This window comes from Sarcophilus harrisii, chromosome X (genome assembly GCF_902635505.1).
Source record: "Sarcophilus harrisii chromosome X, mSarHar1.11, whole genome shotgun sequence".
Classification (NCBI taxonomy): Eukaryota; Metazoa; Chordata; class Mammalia; order Dasyuromorphia; family Dasyuridae; genus Sarcophilus; species Sarcophilus harrisii.
Genome location: NC_045432.1, coordinates 49015925 through 49040665, shown reverse-complemented (window position 1 = coordinate 49040665; position 24741 = coordinate 49015925). Strand labels below are relative to the sequence as shown.

The 24741-nt window shown below is 34.4% G+C and overlaps 1 protein-coding gene across 2 annotated transcripts in view; it reads right to left on the bottom strand.

Moving 5' to 3' along the window:
• Window positions 1-24741, bottom strand: part of FMR1 (FMRP translational regulator 1) — a 58974-nt gene that overhangs the window by 20882 nt on the left and 13351 nt on the right. For both annotated transcript variants that reach the window (XM_012553278.3, XM_012553279.3), the window contains exons 2-9: window positions 17774-17826; window positions 12724-12817; window positions 9259-9330; window positions 8807-8955; window positions 5631-5724; window positions 5428-5544; window positions 3502-3672; window positions 3330-3408 (exon numbers count right to left, since the gene is read on the bottom strand). In XM_012553278.3, the coding sequence (XP_012408732.2) occupies window positions 3330-3408; window positions 3502-3672; window positions 5428-5544; window positions 5631-5724; window positions 8807-8955; window positions 9259-9273 (625 nt within the window). In that variant the 5' untranslated portion in view covers window positions 9274-9330; window positions 12724-12817; window positions 17774-17826. The remainder of the gene's footprint in view (window positions 1-3329; window positions 3409-3501; window positions 3673-5427; window positions 5545-5630; window positions 5725-8806; window positions 8956-9258; window positions 9331-12723; window positions 12818-17773; window positions 17827-24741) is intronic.

Sequence of the window (24741 nt, the reverse complement as noted above, 5' to 3'; positions counted from 1 at the left end):
TTAATATCTCCAACAAGTAGCCATCCTTCCTTGACTTTAGTAGTTCAGTTGAAGGGAATCCCACTTCTTCAAGCCCATTCAAGTTTCCTACTCTAGTTGGTAAGAAATTTTCTCTTATACCAAGCATTTGAAAGTTGATCCATTATGTCTACTTCTGCATACAGAGTTAATTCTACATTTAATAGGTACCACTATAAGTCTGTGGTTTCAAAAGGTATGGAAACTCCTTACCCTACTCTTAGAAAGCAAGTTGGCATAGAGCATATGTGAGCTGACCTGTATCACACGCTCATGTGACACTGGTGATGTGACAACGCAGGTCTTTCTGACTCTAAATGCACCACTCAATGCATTACAGCAATCTGTCCTTTTATGGTTACTTCTAAGTTATCATGTCAACATACTAAAAATAACAGTAGTTTACAGGTACAGTTACTGTGTTTTCATTGAAAATGACAATGGCGATAATGGTAACACTAAGAGACTTTTTTATAAAGCATCTATTAATATACTAAGCACTTTACAAATATTCTTTTAGATCTTCACAACAACCTTGAGTGGTGTTGGGAGATGGGCGTTGTTATTATTCCCATTTTACAGATGAGGAAACTGAGGCTAAGAGAAGTTAGTTACTTGCCCAGGATCACACAGCCAATGTATATCAGACCACAAAGCCATCTCTTTGCTCTATGACTACACCAGAGTAGTATTAAACAGATTAAACATGTGGTTCACAACACACTTCAGTATGGTCCAAACCACATTAAAATGTCATTGGGAAGTATTTAGCAAAATAAATATAAATGCAATAAAACAGAGAAAACAATATATCTTGAATCTAAACCAACCTATAGCTCACAGGGATCCTTATGTACGAATAAGAGGCCCCTGTTTCTATTTGAACCCAAATGACTAAACTAACTTACACTACCCTCTTGGCAGAACCATGCTGTGGAATGAACACTGAATTTGGAATCAGAAGACTCAGATTCAAATCCTGATTATGCCAATTTAATATCTCTGTCATCTGGGGAAAGAGTTTACAAACAAGCAGAGAGTTATTGTGAAAAATCCTCAAACAAGCATCTAGGCTATTGAAATGGTATTGAAATGTAATGTTCAGTAATATTTGTTTAAATGACAAAATCATATTTGAGCAATTATTGGATTACAGATTAAAATTTGATTCTTCCCCCTCTTGTGTCCCCCTATGTGTGTCATATATTTTACCTGAGAAATTAAGATTTTCAATGCTGCTGTGCATTACTTTCATAGTGTTTAATGAAGGCATTATTCTTTTTAAAAAATTGTTACCAATGTTATACAAGCTTAAAAGTTTTCACAGATCACTTATAGATAACAAACATCACAATCCTGAATGCATTCAAGTACTTCCCTCAAGTCCTATATATTTTTCCTAAAGAACAAGAATTATGAAAACCTCTAACCAAGAGGCTAAATGTGGTCACAGGTTTGATATTATTTACCCGACAGGGTGAAAATAATTTCTACCCTAAGGATACATTCTGTTTCTCCCATTCTAATTAGAGTCTCTAAAAGTAGACAATCACCCTCTTGCTCTGTCAACTAGCCCCAGGATATATACCACATCCCACGCTGCCACTATTCCTCAGCAAAATTTCAATTCTTCTCTTCAAATATCCATTTCCTCCCTTGACTTAAGAGAAGTGTGGGTTTTCTTCACCAACAAACATTTAACCTTTTCTTACAGTTTGCTCTCTATTCATGTCATTTATAGCTTCTTAGGGTATACAAATTTACACTTAAATTTTAAAGTGAAGTAATGTAGTAAAAAGAAGAAAAGAGCAACTTTGGCAATATTTTCCATTAAATTCTTGGGTAATTTATAAACACCAAGCAGCATGTGATATTAACCAAAGCTAATGAAAGAAATCAATTGTTCAAGAATAAAGGGGAAACCCTCCCCCAAACAAGAATGAGTCAAATTTCAAGAAATATGTAAGATAATTATTAAAAATTTCCATAAAATATTTGATCACTTAATCATAAATCATCCTGTCAGATTTAGAAAGAGAATTGGCCACATCACAACTCCCTCCCACACTGATTTGTCTGCCAATTGTAACATAAAGAATACTTTATGATGATTGCTAACATTCACAAGACAAACCAAAGCTTTTAACAAAGAACTATTGTACTTGAAAACTAAAAGCTATCAAGTTGATTTTACTCAGCAGGTGTCTCCAGAAAAACTATTCATCTAGGCTTCTCTATTCTCCTTGTAAGAAAAAAGGAAAACTTCTAGTTAATAAAGATCATGGGTACCAGTTTTAGGTGTGAGATTATTTCTACATCTCAGCTAACTGCCTACAATGACACTGCTTTGCTGATGTGGACACAAGCCTTTAGAATATGAATTATATATAAAGGAAGCATAAAAAACTTCTTAAAAATGCTACACTCAAAAGTTCCATTTTTAGATTTTTCTTCTTCCTTTCACTTTTTCTTTTAAAGTAAAATGTGTTCATAACTATTGCTGCTCAGAATAGTGAGAACTATACAATCTCAGGACCCTAGTCAACTCAGGATGAAGAATAACTCTGAATTGAAAGAGGTTCCTTTGTGTAACTATTCAAAGGCCTGAGAATGATTGTTTTACTTTATTATCATTTAGGTCTGGTACTGAATCTAGCCCTTTTAAAGCTTCAAAGCTAAATGACACATTTTTATTCTATAAAAGATAAAATAAAGCCTCATGATACCAACACATTTTATCTCATGAAACTGTGTAAGTTGACAAGAAGGTATCCATTGGGCTTAAAGAGGTTGTTTCCTTACCTAGGAGTTCACTCTGCCAATGAGATTTCAGGGCCAGTCTCCTCCTAGTCATCCTTTTACTCAGACTACACAGTGGTATGAAAAGGAGCTCTGGCAGATAGGCTAAGTAGTGTTTGCTCTTGGGTACTACTTCTTTAGAACTATCAAGAAATCTTGTGCAAATCACTTTCCCAATTTGTATTTGCTTGTAAATACACCTAATATATACCTGACATAAATACTGTAAACATATAAAATTGCTTGGCACAAATATTATAGAACTTAGACACTTTCTATGCTGTAAAAATAGTTTAGTAATTTAACAAGTCATAGAAAACCAATTCTGATGATATTTTAAGCTCATTAAAGCACAACTCCATTCATATGATTCAGTTTTCAAACAGACCTTAGATATCCATTCCACCATACAGATTCTAACTCATCCATACTTACCAATGGTTTATTTGCATACATCTTGCAAGGCACTTAGTAGTCTAATACTTCACAATGGTCATACTACCAGGACATACCTACTAGGTTCCTTGGAACTTGGATTACATCTTCTGCAAACTCAAGATAACCTCTGGCTTTTTTCACTGCATCCTGATCCTAAGATATAGCAGACATCAAGTTTGAACATATCAAGTAGATACAATGCAGATTTTTATTTTAAAAACAAAAAGTAGACTACTTGTTATCTACCTCTCCGTAAATATGAAATGTACAAGTATCTTCATCTAAATCAATAGCAGTGACTCCAGGTACTTTTCTAGCTTGCTGAATATTAGCACCGTGAGTGCCAATTGCTAGACCCATCAAATCCTCACGGACAATAAACTGTTCATGAAATCTTGAAGCAAGCTGTCTTGAACTCTGTAAAGAAATGCAAGGGGCAGTTAATCTGGCTTTAAAATTTAAAAATTTGTATTTAGACCACCTCTAATTTAAACAGGTATGCAAAATCTAAAACACCATTTTTTATGAAATGGGAATCCAAACTATGATTAAGAATTTTTATCAAAATGAACAATATTACTCATAGCACTAATATGCACTTAGCTTACTAAATGATCTTTTCTATTAGATGCATTATTACAAGCATGGGGGGGGGGTTTGGGGGGGAAGGGAAATGACAAATTCCAAGGTAGGCTTTTTGTAACTTTATCTCACAATTCTGTCATAATTAATAAAATTAAGATTAAAGTCTTTCAATGGTTAATAAGAAAATTAAATCAAGTTGGAAGGCTAATTGCAGGCAATAGTGGGCCTCTTTAACCACAATTAATTACAAAAACTTATCGCAATTCTAGCATATTCTTAAAAGAAAATTAAGCATATCTGGTGTACATTTTTTAAATGTGAACTATGTGAAAGCTTATAGTCTTTTACAGAAGAGAAGGGAAACAGACACAAGTGCATTTTTATATGCTGGACACAAAAGATAACAAGCAGCAAATGAAATAATCGCTTAAGTACAAATTAACAATTCAAGTATCCATTTTTCATTAGACCAGAAGATATTTATACAGGTATCAAAGAAGCTCAAATCACACCAAAAATCTTAATATCCTACAACTTCTTGAAGTGGGAAGAGGCTCAAAAAAAGAAACAAGTAAAAAATGAATAAGAAACTTGCTGAAGGTCAGTAATGGAGCCCAGACAACACCCCAGGGTTCTTACTCCCAGTTCAGTGTTCTTTCTGCCAACAAAGGGTAGAATTGGAAACATGTCATTTCAGAAGATGTTTACATTTTTAAAACTCACAGAAACATGGTATAGATTTCCTCTATCACTCAAACGACAACTACTCTGACCTAAATGTTATGTGGTAACATTTTTCAAAACCCATAAAATTAGTCAAACAAGGAAATCAATTGAAACAATATCAAAATCAACTAGTTGAAGTTTCCACAAAATTCTATGTACATGTTGACAGAGAAAGACAACCATTGTTTGATTTATTTTTCTGCAATTCTCAACAGGACATAAAAATTTTAAGAAAAAGTCATGGAAGAAGTCAGGCCTCTCATTCAATGTGGTCTCACCTCACAATGCCTCACCTGTCTTTTTCACTGGTTTTTCATTTGCATGGGATTCGCCCATCCACCATCAAGTGAAATGATTAATAATCAGAAATCCGAAAATTCAATACTCATTGATTTCACCTGACATAAAAGCCTCTACAAATTCCCTCAGAATCTATAAAAATGTAGATGGCAGTACTATCATTGAAAATATATTAATGGATGTCAATACAAATTACTAAAGGAATAATTAAGTAACATCTACTTTTAACAAATAAGATAGTAAATTAGGAAAATATTCTAAGACAGAAGTCTAAAGGCAGATTTAAATAGAAATAAAAACAGACAAAGGAATATCTTAGATATAAAGCTCACTCAAGTTATGAAAAACCTAATCTGATACCTCAAAAGACATGCAAACTCAAACCTACTTATCTATTTAATACAGCTTTAATTTTCCTAGGCAAAAATCCTTGGTAGAAATGAATCAAATAAATCTACCTCTTTACACACACACACACACACACACACACACACACACACACACACACACACAGCATTTCTAGGACTAATCATTCAAGTGACAGAGGGAAGAGCAATTTACCTCCAGTTGTTTACTAGCTTCTTCGTTTCTCAGTATCAGAGACAACTTAGTTCGAAGACTTCGAAAGTGCATATCAATCAGCATATTTGCCCTCTTTGTTGTTACATCACTGATAGACTAGAATTAAAATCCATAAAATAATTATTAAAATAAATACAATGAATTTAAATGAGTTAAAAATGGGAAAAGGTAAACTCACTTACCAAGATGATAAGCTGATAATTTTCAGGATCATATGTTACAGAAAAAGCCCCAACTGCTTTTTTGAAGTCCTTATGTGATGATTCTTTGGCACACCTAGTAATAAAAATACCATCTATTATACTTTTAAGTTGATTTCTAGAGCTAGCAATCATTGGTATGCATTTAAACATATTAATGTATGGATTCCTAATTCTTGCCTTGAACTACATATCAAGACTGAAGGCTGCAAGTATATTTCTATTTAAAACTCAATGTACTTGTTATTCACAAAAGCCCAGAATCCTGAGCTAGAAGTGATTTCATGGGCCAATCAGACCAATGCATCCCTGAATATTGATCCCCTCCATAACATTACCAACCCTGGTCTGCTAGCCTTAGCTTTAAGGCCTCTAAATGTGTTTTCCCCTCTAAGATTATTTAGATCTCTAACAGCAATATTTTCTATTTATCAATGTATAAACATGTTGTTTTCTATATTAGAATATACCCCTTTAGGATAAGGGCTATTTCTATTTTCTTTTGTTTCCTCAGCAATATGCACAGTGCCTTGCACAAAGTGAATGAAAATGCCTACTGAACTAACCTCCCAGTTCAGGCTATTCCACTTCTGGAAAGTTCTGTCAATGAATTCTCTCTTACATTCAACCCAAAATCTGCTTTTACACCCCCAGATACTGCTTCTAGTAGGGAGGCTGAGCACAAATCTTCTTTATATGACAGCCCTTCAAACACTTGAAACAGATAACAAATCCAAAGCCATTTTCTCTCTTGTCCAGGTCAAACATTCCTGGTTCCTTGAGCTAACCTTGATTTGGCATGATTTTGAGTCCTTTCATAAGACTCTCTGGCTTATCAATGACCTGAAAATGTAACATTTAGATCCTCCACATAATCAACTGAGTAAGGCAATTCCTTGAGAGGAGTTTTCACTTGCCGTAGTTTCTATGGGTGGGAGGAGGAAAAGAAAACAACTATACCTAATAAGAGCTGCCTAGTTGGCTTCATTGCAACCAATTTGTTCATCTAAGTGGATGTAATGTGACTACATTTAACATGCAGTTCCACGACCAGAATAACTGGTTTTGTTATAACTTTTGCTGTTTCATTACTATTGACAAGTCATTTTTTGTGTTAATGAGACCAAAATCAGGATGAAGTAAGCATGAAAGGAAAAAAATGATCCTTATTTCAAATCATACAGGCAAAAAACTTGGTTGGATTTTCCCATCAGTTCACTTTTTTAAGGACAGAATTTAGATTCCTCAGCAAGATTCCCTTAGGTGAAATTTTGAGTTGTAACATTTGCATGCTCACCTCTCTGTTTTAAATCAGTTCAGAAATCCTTAATTTGAAGGTATTTGCCTGGCCTTAAGGTGTTTCTATGCCAATAAACAGGCAGAATGAAGTTTTATTCATCTGTGAAAGCTCTTAAGATTAGGCAACAGATACTGAACCATAGAATGTACAACTGTTGTGCCTTAAGCTACTTTATAAACCCACCAGAATTAGGGAGTACCTTCTATTTTCCTCAATTATATTTCTTGATCCCAAGAAACATAATTCTGCGACTGCCTTCCTTTGAAAATCTTAGTCTTTTTATTTAAATGCATGAACAAAATGAAAAATTCACAATCTGACTTCTTGTGTGGGGAGAAGGAAACTATGAAGAAAATAAGTACATAAAACATGACTTCCATGCACAAAGGCTATTTATAGTTTTTCACACTGTAACTTGAACAGAGCAGGTACTCAAATATATTTAATCAATCTGAATTCAGAAATTACACATGGAAATTTTCTTCAACAGTAATTTGTTTTTATGTTTTCAATTTCCCAATATGCTAGCCGAGATATTCTCTAGCCAATATAGTGATTCAACCTTATCAGGTCTCTCTATTCTGCTGCTTCTGAATACTAATTCTGAAATATGACAATTTTTCAAAGATGCAAACTCTAGTTCACTGGGGGAAATGAATGCATTTTCAGTCCCTATAACTGGCCACACAGTCTGCGATTAAGTTTTTAATAATTCCTAGTTTCATACTGACAAATTATTTTCCCATCCATTAAAATATTTCAAGGTTTACTTTTTATAAGAACATCAAAGTAGTGTAGAAAATAACTGTTTTACAAGAGAACATTATACACAGCAACAAGATTATATAAGCATCAACAGTGATGAATGTGGCTCTTTTCAACAATAAGGTGATTCAAGGCAATTCCAATAGGCTTGTGATGGAGTCATCTGCATCCAGAGAGAGGACTGTAGGGACTGAATGTGGATCAAAGCATAGGATTTTCACCTTTTTTGTTGTTGTTTGCGTGTTAATTTTTTCCTTTCTCATTTTTTCCCTTTTGATTTGATTTTTCTTGAGCAGCATGATATATGTGGAAATATGTTTAGAAGAACTGTACATGTGTAATCTATATTGGATTATTTGATATCTAGGGGAAGGAGGAGGAAGGGAGGGAGAAAAATGGGGAAGACAGGGTTTTTGCAAGGACGGATACTGAAAACTATCTTTCCATGTATTTTGAAAAATCAAAAGCTATTACTAAAAAAGAAAAAAGAAAATAACTGGTTTACTTACTATTCAGATAGGATAAAAGGTTTGACTTTTCAGGAGATCAGAGAATTAATAGCTGGAATGGACCTTAGAGATGTCAGATCAATCCTCCCATAGAATCGGTAAAGCAAAAAGCTAGGCCACTTGCACTTTATTTCCCCTTCTACAATTTTCTTTAATTTTATAATGCTTCAGACTGGTGTTAATATTGCTAACAATTTACTCAAAAAACAAGATTATAATGTTATATTCCACATTTCAAATTCAGTAGTCTCAGATATTTGTGTGATAGAAGCAAGTATTATATGGAAGAATAACAATTCTTTCTACATGTCATCATAATCAAATTTGAAGGCAAACCATTCAATTCTTTCCCCAACTTTCTGACAATATTCCTAGTTAATATCAAATAAATTCATGAACTATATTTATGATCTTTTTTGCAAAGAAGCAGAAAACATTTGCTGTCACATCAAATTAATAAACTGTTTCAAGTAATTTTATGTACTTTTGAACCAAACACACACGCACATATAAAATATGCATTACATGTATGTATATATGCATGTATGTATGGCATTTTCTGGACGTGATAGCCTCACACTTACATTTGCCGTAAATCCTCTGGCACTTCCAGTTTGATCTTGTGGAAAGTATCTTTTGTTGCCGGTTTGTTTGGATTCACAGATCTTAAACGCTCAATTGTGACAATTTCATTGTAAGTGGCATCACAGGCTGCATATTCTATTACATAAAACTAGGAGGGGGGAGAAAAAGTTACAACAATCATCCTTAGGCATCAGTTTAAAAAATAAGAGACATTGATTTTGCCTATGGAAATCAAGACAAAAGCAGTGAAAAGAAAGAATTTGAGTGGGAAAAGAATCAGATCAAGCTTAAAAACTTTAAGAACAAATAAATCAAACACTTAAAATTCTAAAAGCATCTAACTCAAAAATACTTTGCAATCAGGTAGGTCTGTGAGAGGTAAGAAACAAATATTCACCAAAGCTGACATCAAAGAACAATGGAAGAATGCAGATGACAAGGGCCATCCTACCTCGCCCTTGATCATGCGTACTTTAGCCAACCACCAGCAACATGGCTCTTTTTCATTGGCCCTGGAGTAAACCTATGTGTAAAGATGAACACAAGGCTGATTAACCTGATAAACAGCACTTTAAAATCCGCATAAAGACTTCAAAAATCAAAGAAAACATGACCACTCATTGTTTCAAATTTCTTAGATTTAACAGCCAAACCCTAGTATGCACAGTAAAAATCTTCAAAATGTTCCTTTGATTAAATGAAAGCTCTCTTGGGGGAGAGACCGTCTCCTTTCATTCTTCTGTATCCTTCTAAGGTGCTCAGTAATATACTAAGAACTTCCTAAATGCTCAATAAATATTGATTAGCCATGTAAAAATCTGTATATAATCGAAAATGGTTTTCTTCACATGATAACACAAAGTGTCTTAAAAACATCAACAACTCACGATGTCTTATAATATTACTATGGAGGGGACAGTGAGGCTGGTGCTCTTGCCCAGCCGCCCTCACTCAAATCCAAGTCACTCGCAAGTCATGGCATCACCTGCCTGATGTCCCGAGCCTCTTCGAGAATGAAGGAGAAACCACACCATCAATAAAGAGCTGAAACTCAAACATTAGCATACACCTCCACTTGCGCTACTGGCTAGAAGCACAGATATCCCAATAACAGCATGATTTGGCTGCAAATTACACATCCGCACATATATAATGCCACGGTTGCTCTTACAGACCAATCCAATATTGTGAAATATTTTGTTTTGTGAACCAGCTGCTCAGCAGGCCCTCATGATATCAACTAGGGCTAATGGCTCATGAGACAGTCGAGCCTACTGGCTTTGTAAAGAGAAAAATATATTCCATCTTGTTGATACATAGTTGGTCAAAATTGGAATTAGGCTAAGATGTGTCTCAGCTACAGATTGACAAGCACTGGCAATAAAAAAATCCATTATTCTTTGTTAGAACACAAATTTAGGGGCCACTGAGAATAAGTCAGCAACAGCATTTTCCTATGGGGGAGGAAGCAGACTGTCACATACACTAAAAAGGAGAATCAGCAAACTCCAAAGGTGCCAGCTATCCACTTCCAACTCCCCTATTCTTCAAAATTCAGACACGGAGATGAAGTGACTTGCCCATGGTCACACAGTGAATGAATGACAGAAAAAGGACTGTTACCCAAGTCTCAGGACAGCCAATTTAGTTCTTTTTCTATCACAATACAATGACTTAAAAGTTGTTGAAGTGTAACCTGAGGCACTGGTGATGTCTACATCACGACATATTTTAAGTTCTACAAAGAATACACAGGAAATGGGAACATTTTCAAGACTGAACGAAAGCATTCTCACAAATATGCTCCAGTTGAGGGTTTTAAATCCTTTGTGAATATACATTAGGTCACACATAATTAAAATCATCTCATACATCTTCAGCCCCAGGCACCCACCCACCTACCTATTCATTTGACTTCTCCCCAAGGATTTAGGAGGTGGCAGGGCAGGTAGAACTACATCAGTAACATCTCTCACCGCTCCAAGCAAAGGCCAAAAAGATACTTACTTGAAAAAGAGAATAAATACCTAATGCCGAATGTCTCAAATGTACAGATGCCTTCCACCTATAGTCATTATTTAAACATGTATTGAAAATGAACTATGGTTCAGGACCATGTGCTGGGCAGTTATAAAGGTGACAAAAATGAATGAGAAAGGATTCTTTCCCCCAAAGGACTTCAAAAAGCTCAGAATGCCAAGTTGGAAGATGAGCCCACATCTGAAAAACAAACCCTTCTCCAGCATTCCTGGCAAGTGACCATCTAGTCCCAGTGCTTGGACCCACCTCTGGTGAAGAACCAACCCACCATTTCCCAAGGTAGCCATTTCCCTTTCAGATAGTTCTAAATATGGCCAAGAGTTGTTTTTCCCTGATATCAAGCTAAATTTGCCTCTTTACAATTTCCATCCCCAAACTTGGGAGGACAGCTACCATATCCTCACATGGCATAACCTTGAAACTGTTCACCATCCTGATAGGCCTCCTTTGGAGGCAATCTATGTTGTGGCTGTTCAGCTTAAAATGTGGCACTCATAACTAAAGTACTCCTATTCTTTGTGGTGTGCTACTGAGCATTTAGAAAGCAAAGGTATTTTCAAAATGTAACAAAGCAAATGCCTCCTGGAATTTCGTTTAGACTTTTCTCTTGACCCTGAAAAAAAAAAATCTGTCTTGCATTATACCTTCCTTCAGACAGGATGTGACCGGAGCAGACTACAGCAGCAGCATGATCACCCCCACTGTTCTATATGCTGCGCTTCTCTTAAAGCAGACCAAAATAGTACTACCATATCTTACTGAAGTCATAGCCAGTGCAGTTTGGAGAGTGAGGGAAATGACAAATATACTCTAATCTGTAATATAATCTAGAATTTAAAGGGCAAGAAGAAAGTACCAAATGTGACAGGAATTTCAAGAGGGAGATTAACCAGTCAACAAGTATTTATTAAATACCTACTCTGTGTTGGATACTATAAATACAATTATACAATCACAAATACAACTGGTTTAGTGATTTACTATATCTGATTTTATCCCAAGAGTTCAATGACTAGAAATGATTATTTCAGAGCACAAGTTGTACCGTAGAAATAGCAGGGCTCTCTCAACATTGTGTACATCACATTTTTGTAAACTGGATAATTTCAAATGCACTAAGGGAACTTACTATTTATAAAGGAATCCTACAATAATTTACATTTAGTCCAGAATCTTTGTGTAAAATTAACATCATTTGGAAAACTGGGATTCATATACCGAACTTGCTTAACATGGCAAGAGAAAAGTAAAATAAGCTATCATTTTAACAAAGTGATTATTTTCACTACATACAAAAAACCAGAAAGAATCAAGAAGGTTACATGATAAGGCTACCAGTTTTGCCTTGGGAAGGTTTCAAAGCCTAATGGTGTTTTGTAGCTTCAGAACTAACTCCATGACATAGGTGTTCTAACCCATAGCTTCTTAAACTGTGGATCATGCCCCCATATGGGATCTAATTGTTAGGGTCACAAAACTATGATTTATTATTGGTAAATATTTGATTTCCACACCTATTCTATATATCTATATACCCAGAGTCCCATAAAAAGTTTCTTGGGCAAAAAAAAAGGAGTCACAAGTACAAAATGTTTAACTCACATACTCCTAAAAATTGAGGAAAGGAGAAAATAGAGCTGCTGTGGCAGGACCAGAGTAACAGAAAAGTAACAGAAGATTAGGCATTCTAGGCACTGTTCTCACACACACACAAATTTTAGAGATTGGAACTTTTCATAAAATGTCACTGTGAACTGAGGAGAAAATACATAATGTTTAAAGAGAATTTAAAGAAAAGACAAAAACCTAAGAAGCCAGAGATCTTATAGTTAGCATCATTAACTCCCTCATACTTAAATGAGAGCAGGGAACTTACCTCAACCTCATCACTTTCATTGATATCTTTATTATAACCTGTAGGAGGTGGGAACCTCACATCATGGAATGGAATTTGTCTCTCTGGCTGCCAGCTGCAAAAAAAGGAAAAAAAAATCTATTCATTCAAATGTTCTTCTCACTTAAATCAAATAGTGACCATTTCCCACTGTGTACGTAATTTTCTAATAAAAATAAGCAATAATTGGTTAAGTGTAATCCTTTAATCTTTTTCTAGTATGAAAGAAAGCAGGTGTTTTTTTTTTTTTAATTATCAATTTTATGCTAAAAGGGCAGTGGAAAGACACTCCAATGAAGAAGGCATGCAGCACAATAGCCTTTTAGTTCCAACTAGAGTATTTTTCCTAACCACAACAAAGCAGCATGACAATTTTTTTAAATAATTTTTTCCAATGATTTCATCCCCTCAAGTTCTAAACCAAGGACAAAGCACAAATTTCCTCCAAAATTTGAATTAAAGAAGTTAGTAAATATCAGTACGAGTGTTAGTAATAGCAGGCACACGTCTGACCTTCCAAAGAACCTTAACCACATTCCAACAAAGACAGAAACAAGTGCTAAATGCCCTAACCAAGCAAATTGGGGCAGTTGGCACATTAGGAACTTAAAACTCACTTTTCCCCCTTAATTTTTAGGTCCCACGAGGTCAAGCCTTGCCATGGATTCCTAGCTGATGTTCAGTACATCGTTTTAGCATGCACTGTGCTGGTGAGGTCGTATCAGCCACAGAAATCCGATGAAGAGAGAGCCTATAGGAGTTAGGTAAGTGGCGTGTTTTTGGTTTTTTGGTTTTTTGGTTTCTTTTTTAAAACAATAAGTGATTTTGCAAAGTTTATATTTTTTTTAATTAAAAAGTATGAAGCATAGAAAAATAAACTTTGCAAAAACAACATACGGGTTCCACTGGGAAAGTGGCCAAATCTAAGTTTGGGTGCTGATGGTAAGCAATGCTAGTATTTTTTCCTTCAAGTAGAGACACTATAAAGAATTAGGGATCAGTGAGCCAACAGATATCTTGCAATAAAATCCCATCAATTGAGAACGTATTGTAACTTGATCATAGCCACAGCTAAAGAAAAGTTTATCTTGACACTATGAAGAAGTAACTACATGTGTTCTGAGGGCTAACCCACTAATTTCTGCAATTAAGATTAGCATTTAATCTAAAATAATGAGGTTTTGTTGCAAATTAACGTGCTAATACTTTCAATCTCTTAAAATTGTGTTGCTTCCAAACGGATAAAATACTGATTTTTCAAACAGATTAGCTTATGTGGATAGAATTGATATAAAGTTTGCTAGGACGGAAGGTAACACAAAAAACTATATCTAAAGAAAACATTACTAGACATCTAAAACACTAGTTATCAGGATATTTCTTCAAGCTAGAGGTAAAAATAGAACATTATAGAGCCTAAAAATCAAATGTATTTATGTTAAACTTGTTTTTATAGAAAAAGTATATTAAAGACAAGGAAGAGAACACTTCATCAGGAACTACTCAATAACAACAATATAGTTAATCACCACATACACACACACACACACACACACACACAAAATCACAAACATGTCATGGACACCAATTTAAAATATCAAGAATTGGCTGTCATTTCAAGTTATTAGGATGATTAAGACACAAATACTACTTTCTGCAGATATAGTTGCTGCAGAAGATAATGAGCCTGATGACTCAAGGTAAAACTGAGATAATTTTAACATCATGTAGTAGTGATTGGGGAAAAAAAGAAAAGAATTGACACAACCACAGCAACGAATACATTCACTGGCTAGAATTCTGAATTTATAATAATGAATGAGTTTTTGGTCAGTATTTAATAATGAATATTTTAGATTGAGTGACTTGGAATAAGAGAAGGAAATTCAAAAGTAGTCAGGAAAAAAAAAAAAAGCCCCATGTATGGCAAATACAGACATGGTTTTGTTTAGTTGTAGGAAACAAGTAAGGTGAATCTTTAAAAAATTACTTACCAAGGGACCTAAGACTCCTTTGTGTAGGGACAAATTGGAATATGCAGAAGTTTTCTGATATATTACCAATATTACTAGAAAGAGAATTGAGTTTCAAAGATTTTCATACGATCCATAGTAAGCAGGCTTGATGGAGACACATTAGGCTAACAAAGGACTAGGCAACTTCTGATCTGTATATCACTGAAGAGCAATCCAACTGCCCAGTTGCCATCCAAATCCTTTCTCTTTTTGTTCAAGTTCTCCCTAGATACTGCCACAGGTCTGTCCAAAGCACCTAAGGATGATGCTTATCCCTGCTTATGGCACAAAGATGTGCCAACTCCTGGTCTTGTATTGTTGGTTTTCTAAAGAAATTAACAAGCTAGAGATCTTACAGGTAACATCTTTCACTCCCTCTCATACTTAAGTAAGAGCAGGGAACTTACCCCAATCCTCATCAGTTTCATTGATATCTTTATTATAACCTGTAGGAGGCGGGAATCTCACATCACAGAATGGAATTTGTCTAGCTTCAATGTGGTATTTTGTACCCTATTTATATAAACTATAACATATCCTCACTGTTTAAAGATTCAATAGGCAACATAATTCATACTGAAATATTTTCCCTGATATTTAAATGTTTTTATGACAAAAACCTACTTCAACTACTTTTAAAAAATCAATTAGTTTTCCCCCCCCTTACTTCCCAATTTCAACACTAAAATCTTGAAACAACCACAGCTCATGAGACTAGAGATGGAAGTATTTCCCTGTCTAACAGCAGAAAGTAGACATTAACATTTACTATGATATAATTATCAATCCAAGAATAAAAGCACATTTTAGATAATCTAAACCTGTGAATTAACTAGATCTCCCAATACTCTGCAATTTATGATCTTTTGAGAGTTTTCAGGCTCAGAGGGACATGAAATGACTTGTCCAGGATAATAAAAATAGTTTGTCACAGATCAAACTTGAACCTGGATATTCTTCACTCCAAAGCAAACTCTTGTAGAGATCGATTAAGATATGCTTCCATTCAAGGATTTATAAGACAACCAAACACTTGGTTTGAGGGTTAACCTGCCAAACTTTACACATATTTGACTTTCTTCTCATGCTTTATTCTTTTCTTAACAATTACTCTAAAAGTTCTCTTCCAGACACCCAATGGAACATAATATTAACTTAATATGCTAATAACATATATGTATGTATATTTATGACAGCCTACAATGAGAATAAATAGCACATTATTAAATATATCCCAGACTGAGAGAAAAGGTATCAACAAAGGAGTAACTCAGGAAAGGTCTCATGAAGAAGGAGATGCTTGAGGAGCATCTTGAATGATTCTCTGAGGCAGAATTGAGGACAGGGTGAATTGCAGGCATGAGGAACAACCAATAAAAGGCAAAGAGACTGGGAATGGAAAGTGAGACAACTGAGATCTAGACAAGTAAAATAATGCATTCAAGATCATACAGGCAGTCAAAAATAGGACTGGAACTTGAGGTATCCAAAAAGTTGGAGTCCTTTTCTCTACCTAACCTGTCAGAGATCTCTGGCTCTCTATGTTACACTAAAAACTACACATCTTAAACTAAGGTATAGAAAAAGAAGCATGCTCACTTTCCTGTACAGAAAGCAACACTGAAATATATGTAGCAATCAATCAACAATCATTAATAAATGCCTCCTTTGTACTAGGTACTGAGCTCTAGATGATAGGGATACAAAGACAAAAGCAAAATGTGCCTATCTTCAAAGGGCTTATATTAGAATATAGGGGAGACAACACACATACATACATACAGGATATTTATAAAGTGATGAAGGATGTGGGGGAAGGTGGGTGATTGGCAGACAACTAACAATGAGAAATCAGGAAAAATCTCTAAGTAATTAAAGGAAGTGAGGTAGAATATTCTAGACACGGGAAACAGTTTGCCAAAGGTAGGAAAGTGAGAGGGAAGGTATCCTGAGAAGGAAAAGTGAGTCAATGTGAACAAAATATGGAGTGTATGATGGAGATGCATATATAATCAAGCCTGGAGATAATGCTTGAGCCAGATTACCAAGAGCTTTATATTTCAAAGAGAAGACTTTATATCTTATCCTAGAGACAATAGATAGTGAGCTATGGAAGTTTCTTAAGAAACTTAGTGCAGGGGCACATATTGATTTTATGTGAAAAATGAAGGTATGAAGGAGTCAAATCATTCCAAGGGGCTGAATACTTAAATGTGCTCCTGTAACCTTTGGGCCAATATCATAAATGGATATTATTTTTTTTTTGCTGAGGCAATTGGGATTAAGTGATTCTAGTGACTTAAGCCCAGAGTCACACAGCCAGGAAGTGTTATGTGTCTGAGGCCACATTTGAACACAGGTCCTCCTGACTTCAGGGCTGGTTCTCTATCTACTGCACCAATTAGCTGCCCCATGAATATTCTTTAAAAAGCATACAAATTGGAAGGGGGAGTATTTGTACAATTGTAATAGATAGAAAATCAGGACATTAAAAAAAAAAACTGTTGACAACACATTTAAATCTCAAAGTTTCTGGATTGTACAAAATTTAGTTCAGGAAATTGCTACTAAACCTGATTCCAATTATAATACTCTTAACACTTAAAAATATATAAGAACTTTTGGAAATGTACTAAAACTATAATTATATGAATTCAAAACTTAAGCACTGAAATATCATTCTCTTTTTAATAAACTGCTAATTCTTTTAACCAGGACAAAAAAAATCATGAAAAATTTTGCTGACTCATATTGCCACATCCCATCATGATAAGCTTGTATGTAAGAACTTTTCTTTATGAAATTAAAAAAACAATCATTTTTAACATAAGCAACAGTTTTTAAAAGGTAGTCAAAAGTGCTGTATGACCATTTACATAAAAGCTGTCATACAACCATGGTCTTATATTAAAGTTACACAAACTTTAAAAATATATAAAATTTTTAAGTGATATTTCAAGTACAATCAGGATTTGACTCTTTAAAAACTTCACTATATCACACCTCCAAGGACTTACTTGTTTTCAAATGCAACCGTTATCGAATCTTCATGTACATCTTTTACAAATGCCTGTTGAAAAAAGAAAAAGAAAAACACAATAATTAACTCAAAGTCCAATTAAGTTCTACTCCTATGTTTCCTCTTGACATGAAAATAACATTGGATTATAATGCAATGGGATAAAGGCAGCACTCAAACAGCTTAAATTATGGATTTATATAAAGTAATTTTAAATTCATTCCTATAATTATATAGATCATTTAACAATTTTATACTCTTTAAAATTATGTCAAAGAATATTTAATACATTTGGGCTTCACACTAAAATTTGCCATTCAGAAAGATGAAAACTTATAAGACTAGAAATAATGAAAAGCAAGTCTATTTCCTCTAGGCTCATATAAATTTATATTAACAATTCAGATCTCCTACAGATGATTTCATGTTCCTTCTCTGTCAAACAAGTAGAAAGTTGATCAAATACATTTTTAAATTCTAAATACTGAAATGCATAATGTGATTTTAATAAATTATTTGCCTTGGTGATCACACAGTAAATTATATTCTAATATAAGAAACTGGGTTTAATCTGCTAATCTCATCAGCCCTTTGGGGTTAAAAAAGTACACTGTGATGGCTTTGGTTCAATATATCTAAGTCTAAAGAAGTAATTCTTCAAACTTCCAAAAACAATAATATAAACAAAAAGCATTTAATAAATTATCAACACCATAAGTGTGCTAATCACTATACTGTCTATAATGTTGGTAACCTGGAAAATGTAATTTCATTTCATTGGTTACTTAAAAGAATTTACAAAGATGTTAGGAGGGGACAGAATAGCCTCCAAATATGTTTGGACCCAGACTTTACTCCATATCACCACAATACACTCTTAAATGGATGAACTAAATTTTTTTTTTATAAAGCAAGTTATACAAGAAAAAATAATTAAATGGAAACAAGAATATATTTGCCTTAACTATAGAGAGGGATTTTTTTTTAGCACTCAAATAAAAAGAAATCATTTGACAATTCACTTAGTGATAGAGATAAAATGATTTTATACAACAAAAGGCATTGTTTTTTAAATGAAAAGAAAGCAGATTAAAAAGAATTTCAATTAAAAATCTGAAATACAGAGAATGTTAAATATGAATAAGTTATAAAGTTCAATGTTATGCAGAACCAAGAACTCTAAAAGACATTGATCGGCAAGATTCACTTCTGACCAACAATGATCAAATCTAAGCAGGAGTTTTTCATCACCCTTTTCCGACTGTCCTGGATTCCTCTGGCAGTCTGGTGAAATCTATGGATTTCATATATAAAATGCGATACACAAGATTACAAAGGAAGCCAACTATACTGAAATTCATTCTTGAAAATATGGTAAAAAACAAGTTCACAAACAACCCCCAGGTTAAGAATGTCTGGTTATGGACAACTTGAGAAGAAAAATGCAATCTTAACAGCAAGCTAAAAAGATGTCTGAACTCTGTCCAACAATCAGAAAAGTGAAATTAAGTCAACTTTCAGACACTACTTTTTACCCACCCAAATAGAAATTTAATTTAACAAGCATTTATTATTTACCTACTAAGAACAAATGCATTTAAGTCCCGAGGACCTACAGAAGAGAAAAATGTGAGAATTGTAGGAACCTTGATAATAAACCCTATGTATACAAAAAGGATTCCCATTAATATACACTAACAAATGTTCAACTCAGACTCTACTTCTTAAAATGAGGTTTCAAATTCCAACCGTGTCATACACAACCCTCAATAAACTCCAGGGGCTTCCCAAGACCTCCCAAATTAAATGTAAACTCCTTTGGCATTCAAAGCTCTTCATAATCTAGTCCCACCCATCCAGGGAGTCTGGCTTCCAGGCACTGTACCCCTAAGCTCCTAAACTTGTCTAGGGCTGCCTCTCATGCCTGGAATACTTTCCCTTCCTCCTCTCCAACTATTGACCTCCCTGGCTTCCCAACTAAAATCCTATTTTCTATATACTTCCCACTTTTCCCTAAGTTTCTTAATTCTAGAGTCTCCCCTCTGTTGTTTCCCATTTATCTGGATTATAGTTTCTTTATACATATCTGTTTATTATCTCTCCCATTAGATTTGTGAGTTCCTTAAAGGCAGGGGCTGTCTTCTGTTTCTCTTTGTATCTCTTAGAGCACAGCGTCTGGCCCATAGTAGGTACTTAATAAATGTTTACAAAACTGATTGCTGTAAGACCAACAATATGCTCTGGACTCAGCTCATTCTACTTATGAACAGCAGTAATTATTAGGAAGTTCTTCCTGACATCAAACCAAATGTGCCTTTCTAACCGCTGCCCATTATTTCTAGTTCTGAGGCCAAATAGAATCTCTCCTCCACAAAACAGCCCTTCCTTCAAGTAAATACCTGAAGGTTTCTATCAAGTTACCTCTGACTCTTTTCTTTTCCAAGATAAACAATTCAAATAAAATAGTCTCCACACTCAAGGAGTTTGTATTTTGAAGAGATACAACGTGCACAAGTAAGAAGTATTAAAAAATGTACAATGTGTAGTTTTGGGGGAGAAGCTTCAACACTGGTGGGGAAATTGCTTCAATGTAGGTAGCAACACTTGAACTAATCCCTGAAGAGCTATGAATTCCAAGAAATGGAAGTACATAAAGAGCACATTCTAGGCATGAAGGGCAGCCTGTGCACTAGTCCTGACATAGGCAAGGGATGGAATGCCATTTACAGAGAATAACAAGTAGGCCAGTTTGGCTGAAAGAAAATGTATATTCTGGGAGTAACTGTAAAATTAAGTCTGGAAAGATAGACGGGAGCCAGATTGGGATGTGCTTTTAAAAACCAAACAGGATTCTGCATTTGATCCTAAAAAAAATTGGGGGCCACTGAAAAGTTTCTTCAGCAGCAAAACGAAGGGGCCAGACTCGTGCTCTGGCCAAGTGTTTGGGTGCCACAATCTACACTGGAACCATTCCTCAACACCGTTTAAGCTGCTTCTACCACAAACTACATAGCAAACATTTTTATATTTCTTACCTGTGTGCATGCAGCATGCTCTTGACTTTCAGAATATCATTTGTGTGCTATGTGAAAAACCAACTAGAAAGAAGAAAGTTTGAAAGTAGGGAGACTAGAAAATTACAGCCATGTAGAAGAGGGCTGAGATCAGAGTGGTGGTCATACAGGTTGGTTACCCTGATGACCAGGGTAAAAAGAGATGTTACAGGATAGAATGAATTGGGCTGGGTAATGGATGGATTGGAGGCAGAGGAAAGAGGAGAGTTCAGTATGACTCTAAGGGTGCAAAATGAGGCAACTAGAAAGATGATAATTAAGAATGAGCAAGAATAAGCCTAGATTAATTTCCCTGCAAACACATTAAGATTATAAAAGCAAAAATAGCTCTTTAAAAAAAAGAATAACTGTAAAAAGAATTCATAAAATATTTTTAAAGTTTGATTATAATAAAACTCTTAAAGTAGTGGTGAAAAAAATGTGTCACAAATTACTGAAAACTAAAAAAGGGGCAGAAGAAATTCGTCATAACAAAAAGGTCTTTAAGCAGTTGAAAACATAACCAAACCAAATATAAAGGAATGAATAAAACCTTAAAATGATCAGGTAAGCCACTAAATTATTAAGATCATACTTCTTACTTGAATGTTTTTAGTTGTTTTGTTTTTTTTTTAACCTTCAAAGAAAAATGTGATGTTTAACATATATTGGTTTACATGTCATCTAGGGTAAGAAGTAGGGAAAAGGGGGGAAAATTGGAACACAAGGTTTTTCAAAGGTCAATGTTGAAAAAATTATCCTTGTATATGTTTTGAAAATAAACTTCAACAAAAAAGAAAAATGTGAGAAAAAGACAATCCATGGATAAGAAAAACTGAATACCCAGAAATTATTCACTGGACAATTCAACTTTAATAAGCAAGACTCACCTTGACCCTTTTACTGTATCTCTCCCCCAAAAGATTAAGTTTTCATTCAAATAAGGAGATACGTGTGTCAAATAAAGAGAACTTGATTATTTCTAAAATATCAATGATGAGTGCTGCTAATAGATAATGGGCATTTACAGGTGTGACAGGCTTCCACTGGGAAGTTCAATACTAGTTCAATGACCTACAATGAACTATTAATCACTTTTGAGCTGAGGTCAATAGAGAAGTGAAAAAACGGCATTGCTCTGGCTAAAATCCTCACAGGCTCCTTTACAACCATGCTAGACCCCATTAGGGTACATAATTTTAAAGAGAAGAATTCCTGGAAAGAAGCCTCCTCTCGAATATATTATAATATAGATAAAGGCATACTTTACTTAAAACAATCTTATACCAGAGTTCATTGCAGATGACTTCTGAGCTCACATTTCTCTCATTTGAATGAAGAGTCTTTAAACCCATGTAAAAGTTTAGCATGTACAAAAAAGCACCTCTTTGCTTTCTGTGCAGAAGTGGAGCACTATGATATGATACATTGAAAATGTCTGACTTTTTTTGATGTGTAGGTTAGCTTTCCCATACTGTGTTTTCCCTTCTGTTTTATTCTTTTTTTTTAAGGGAGAAGAAGGGAGGGGGAGGAATTAGGAAATATAACATGTAAAAACAACAAAAAGCATCAATAAAAATATTTTATAAAAGAAACCATTTGTAACATATAGTCCAACATAATAGTAAGATAAGTCTTTTCTATGACCCTCTTGGGGACATGTACAACATTTACCTCAGTTCAAGATTGAGTGATGTAAACTTGGCACTGACAAGGACAAATTCAACCCTGTACAGCTTAATTTTAACTCCGCCTCCATGGATAGTCATGGGGAATTTAAAATTGCTTTAGCTAAAGAGAACAGATGGAAGATACCATACACTTCTATTCACTCATCACTCCCTTGCAGTATAACTTCATTTGCTTCAACAGCAAAAGCTTGCAATGGCTTCAGAGACCAATTGAATAGCTACTAGAAAAGGGCATGTTGGTTTTCCATTTGCTAGGCATTCGTATTACTCATTATCATTAAGAGGAAGACAACAGTAAAAAAAAAAAAAAAAAGTTTTGAAAGTAGTGGGACACTTACAAACAGACCTTTCCCCAAACTAATTTTTATACAGTTGGGCTGAAGAAAGGACTTGAAATTAAAACTTGATTTTAAATATTGCCTCACACACACTCTGTGATCCATGGGCAAGTCAGTGTCCTAAAATCCTCCAGGATTAAAAGGTCACAGAGGATTTGTCAATCTACATTAGTGGAGGGAATTTCCACACCATAAAAATCTCAAATGGATGGTATCATGGTTTGGGAAAATAACAACAACAACAATAAGGGAGATAAGAGAGTAGCTTTAACAAAGCAGGAAAAGTGCACTGTGTAGATTTAGGATAAATATGAACTGCCTTTTCATCACTCACTAGTCTAAGTTGTAACAAGTACTTCTGAGAAGGTATTCCTCCACCATAATACAGGACCAGGTAGCTCATTTACTGAACTAGTTAGTGACTTTTTATACTTGGTATAAAGTTTTTTAGCTGAAATAACATTCTATATTTAAAAACCTACCCAAGTAAACCTAGCATTTCTAAAGGCAGTATCAAAACTATATATGATTCCTTGGAAAAAGAAAGTTTTTGCTAAGCAGAGAAACTTGTTAAACATGAGAAAAATCCCCAGAAAAACTGAACTTACAAGTTAACCTAGAAGAAAAAGGAGAATTCAAAAGGCACACAGGATCTAATTAAAAGGACAGGAAAATAAAACAAAACTCTAGGTTAGCTTTGAACATTTTTTATCCTCATTACAAACGAGTTTCAACAATTAAGTCAGTTTATAAACCCTAATATGAAATCATGTAACCACACTTCTTTTTTTTAAATCAACAATTCAATAGTGTCAAAACTATTATCACTAGCAGCAATACAAAACAATGGCAATCTTACTATGGAAAAAATTCTGTCATGAATCAGTGTGGTTTACTATCAGAGATGACCCATTTACATAAGGAAGCATTATTTTAAAAATGAATTTAAAATGGAGACTTGAAAATGACATCCTCAACAATGAGTAGGTCAAAGTAAAAATTAGAGACAATAACTTTGTGAAAAGCGATGGTAATGATGAGATCAAAATTTCTGGGACACAGCTAAAACAGTCCTCATAAATGAGTGAAATAGAAAAAGATTAATTAATTAAATATGCAATAAAAAAATCAGAAAACCAACAAACCCAAAATAAGCACACAGAGGAAATATCAAAAATTAGAGAAAAGTATACACTAGAAAACAAAGAAAACAGAACTGATAAAACTAAAAGCTGATTTCCTGAAGATTAACAAAATTATTAAACCTTTGGTCAAACTGATTAAAAACAGGTAGGAAAGTCAAAGACAATGAAAAATGAAAAAAGTGAAGCTTAAAAAAAATTAACAGAATGATAAGCACCTACAATACAGGTATAGGTCAGCAGAATCAAAAACCTGAAAGAAAAATAGGGATACCTACAAGAATTTAAAATGTTCAAGAGAACTTATTCTTATTTCAAAAAAGGAAACTGAATTATTCAAGAATGCCCGAGAGGGGAACCCCTGTCCAAATAGATTTATAGAATACTATTTTTTCAAAACTGAGAAAGTAATTCTACGAAATTCTTTTCCTAAGACAGGCAGCGTTAATAACTAAGCCAGGGAAAGATAATGCCAAGAAAAAGAACTACAGACCAATAGCAATTAGAAGCATCAATTCAAAAATTTCTAACAAAATGCCAACTAAGACAATACAGGAATATATTCAAAAAAGTATTCATTATGATCAGATGGGATTAATATCAAGTATGCAGGAGTAAACAATAAGAAAGCAACAAAATGAAATCATGTTAAGAAATTTTTAAAATCCCTATTTCTTTCCAAGATGACCTTTTATGAATATTTAATCTATGCTCAAAGAAATTCAGAAAACTATTATGTAAT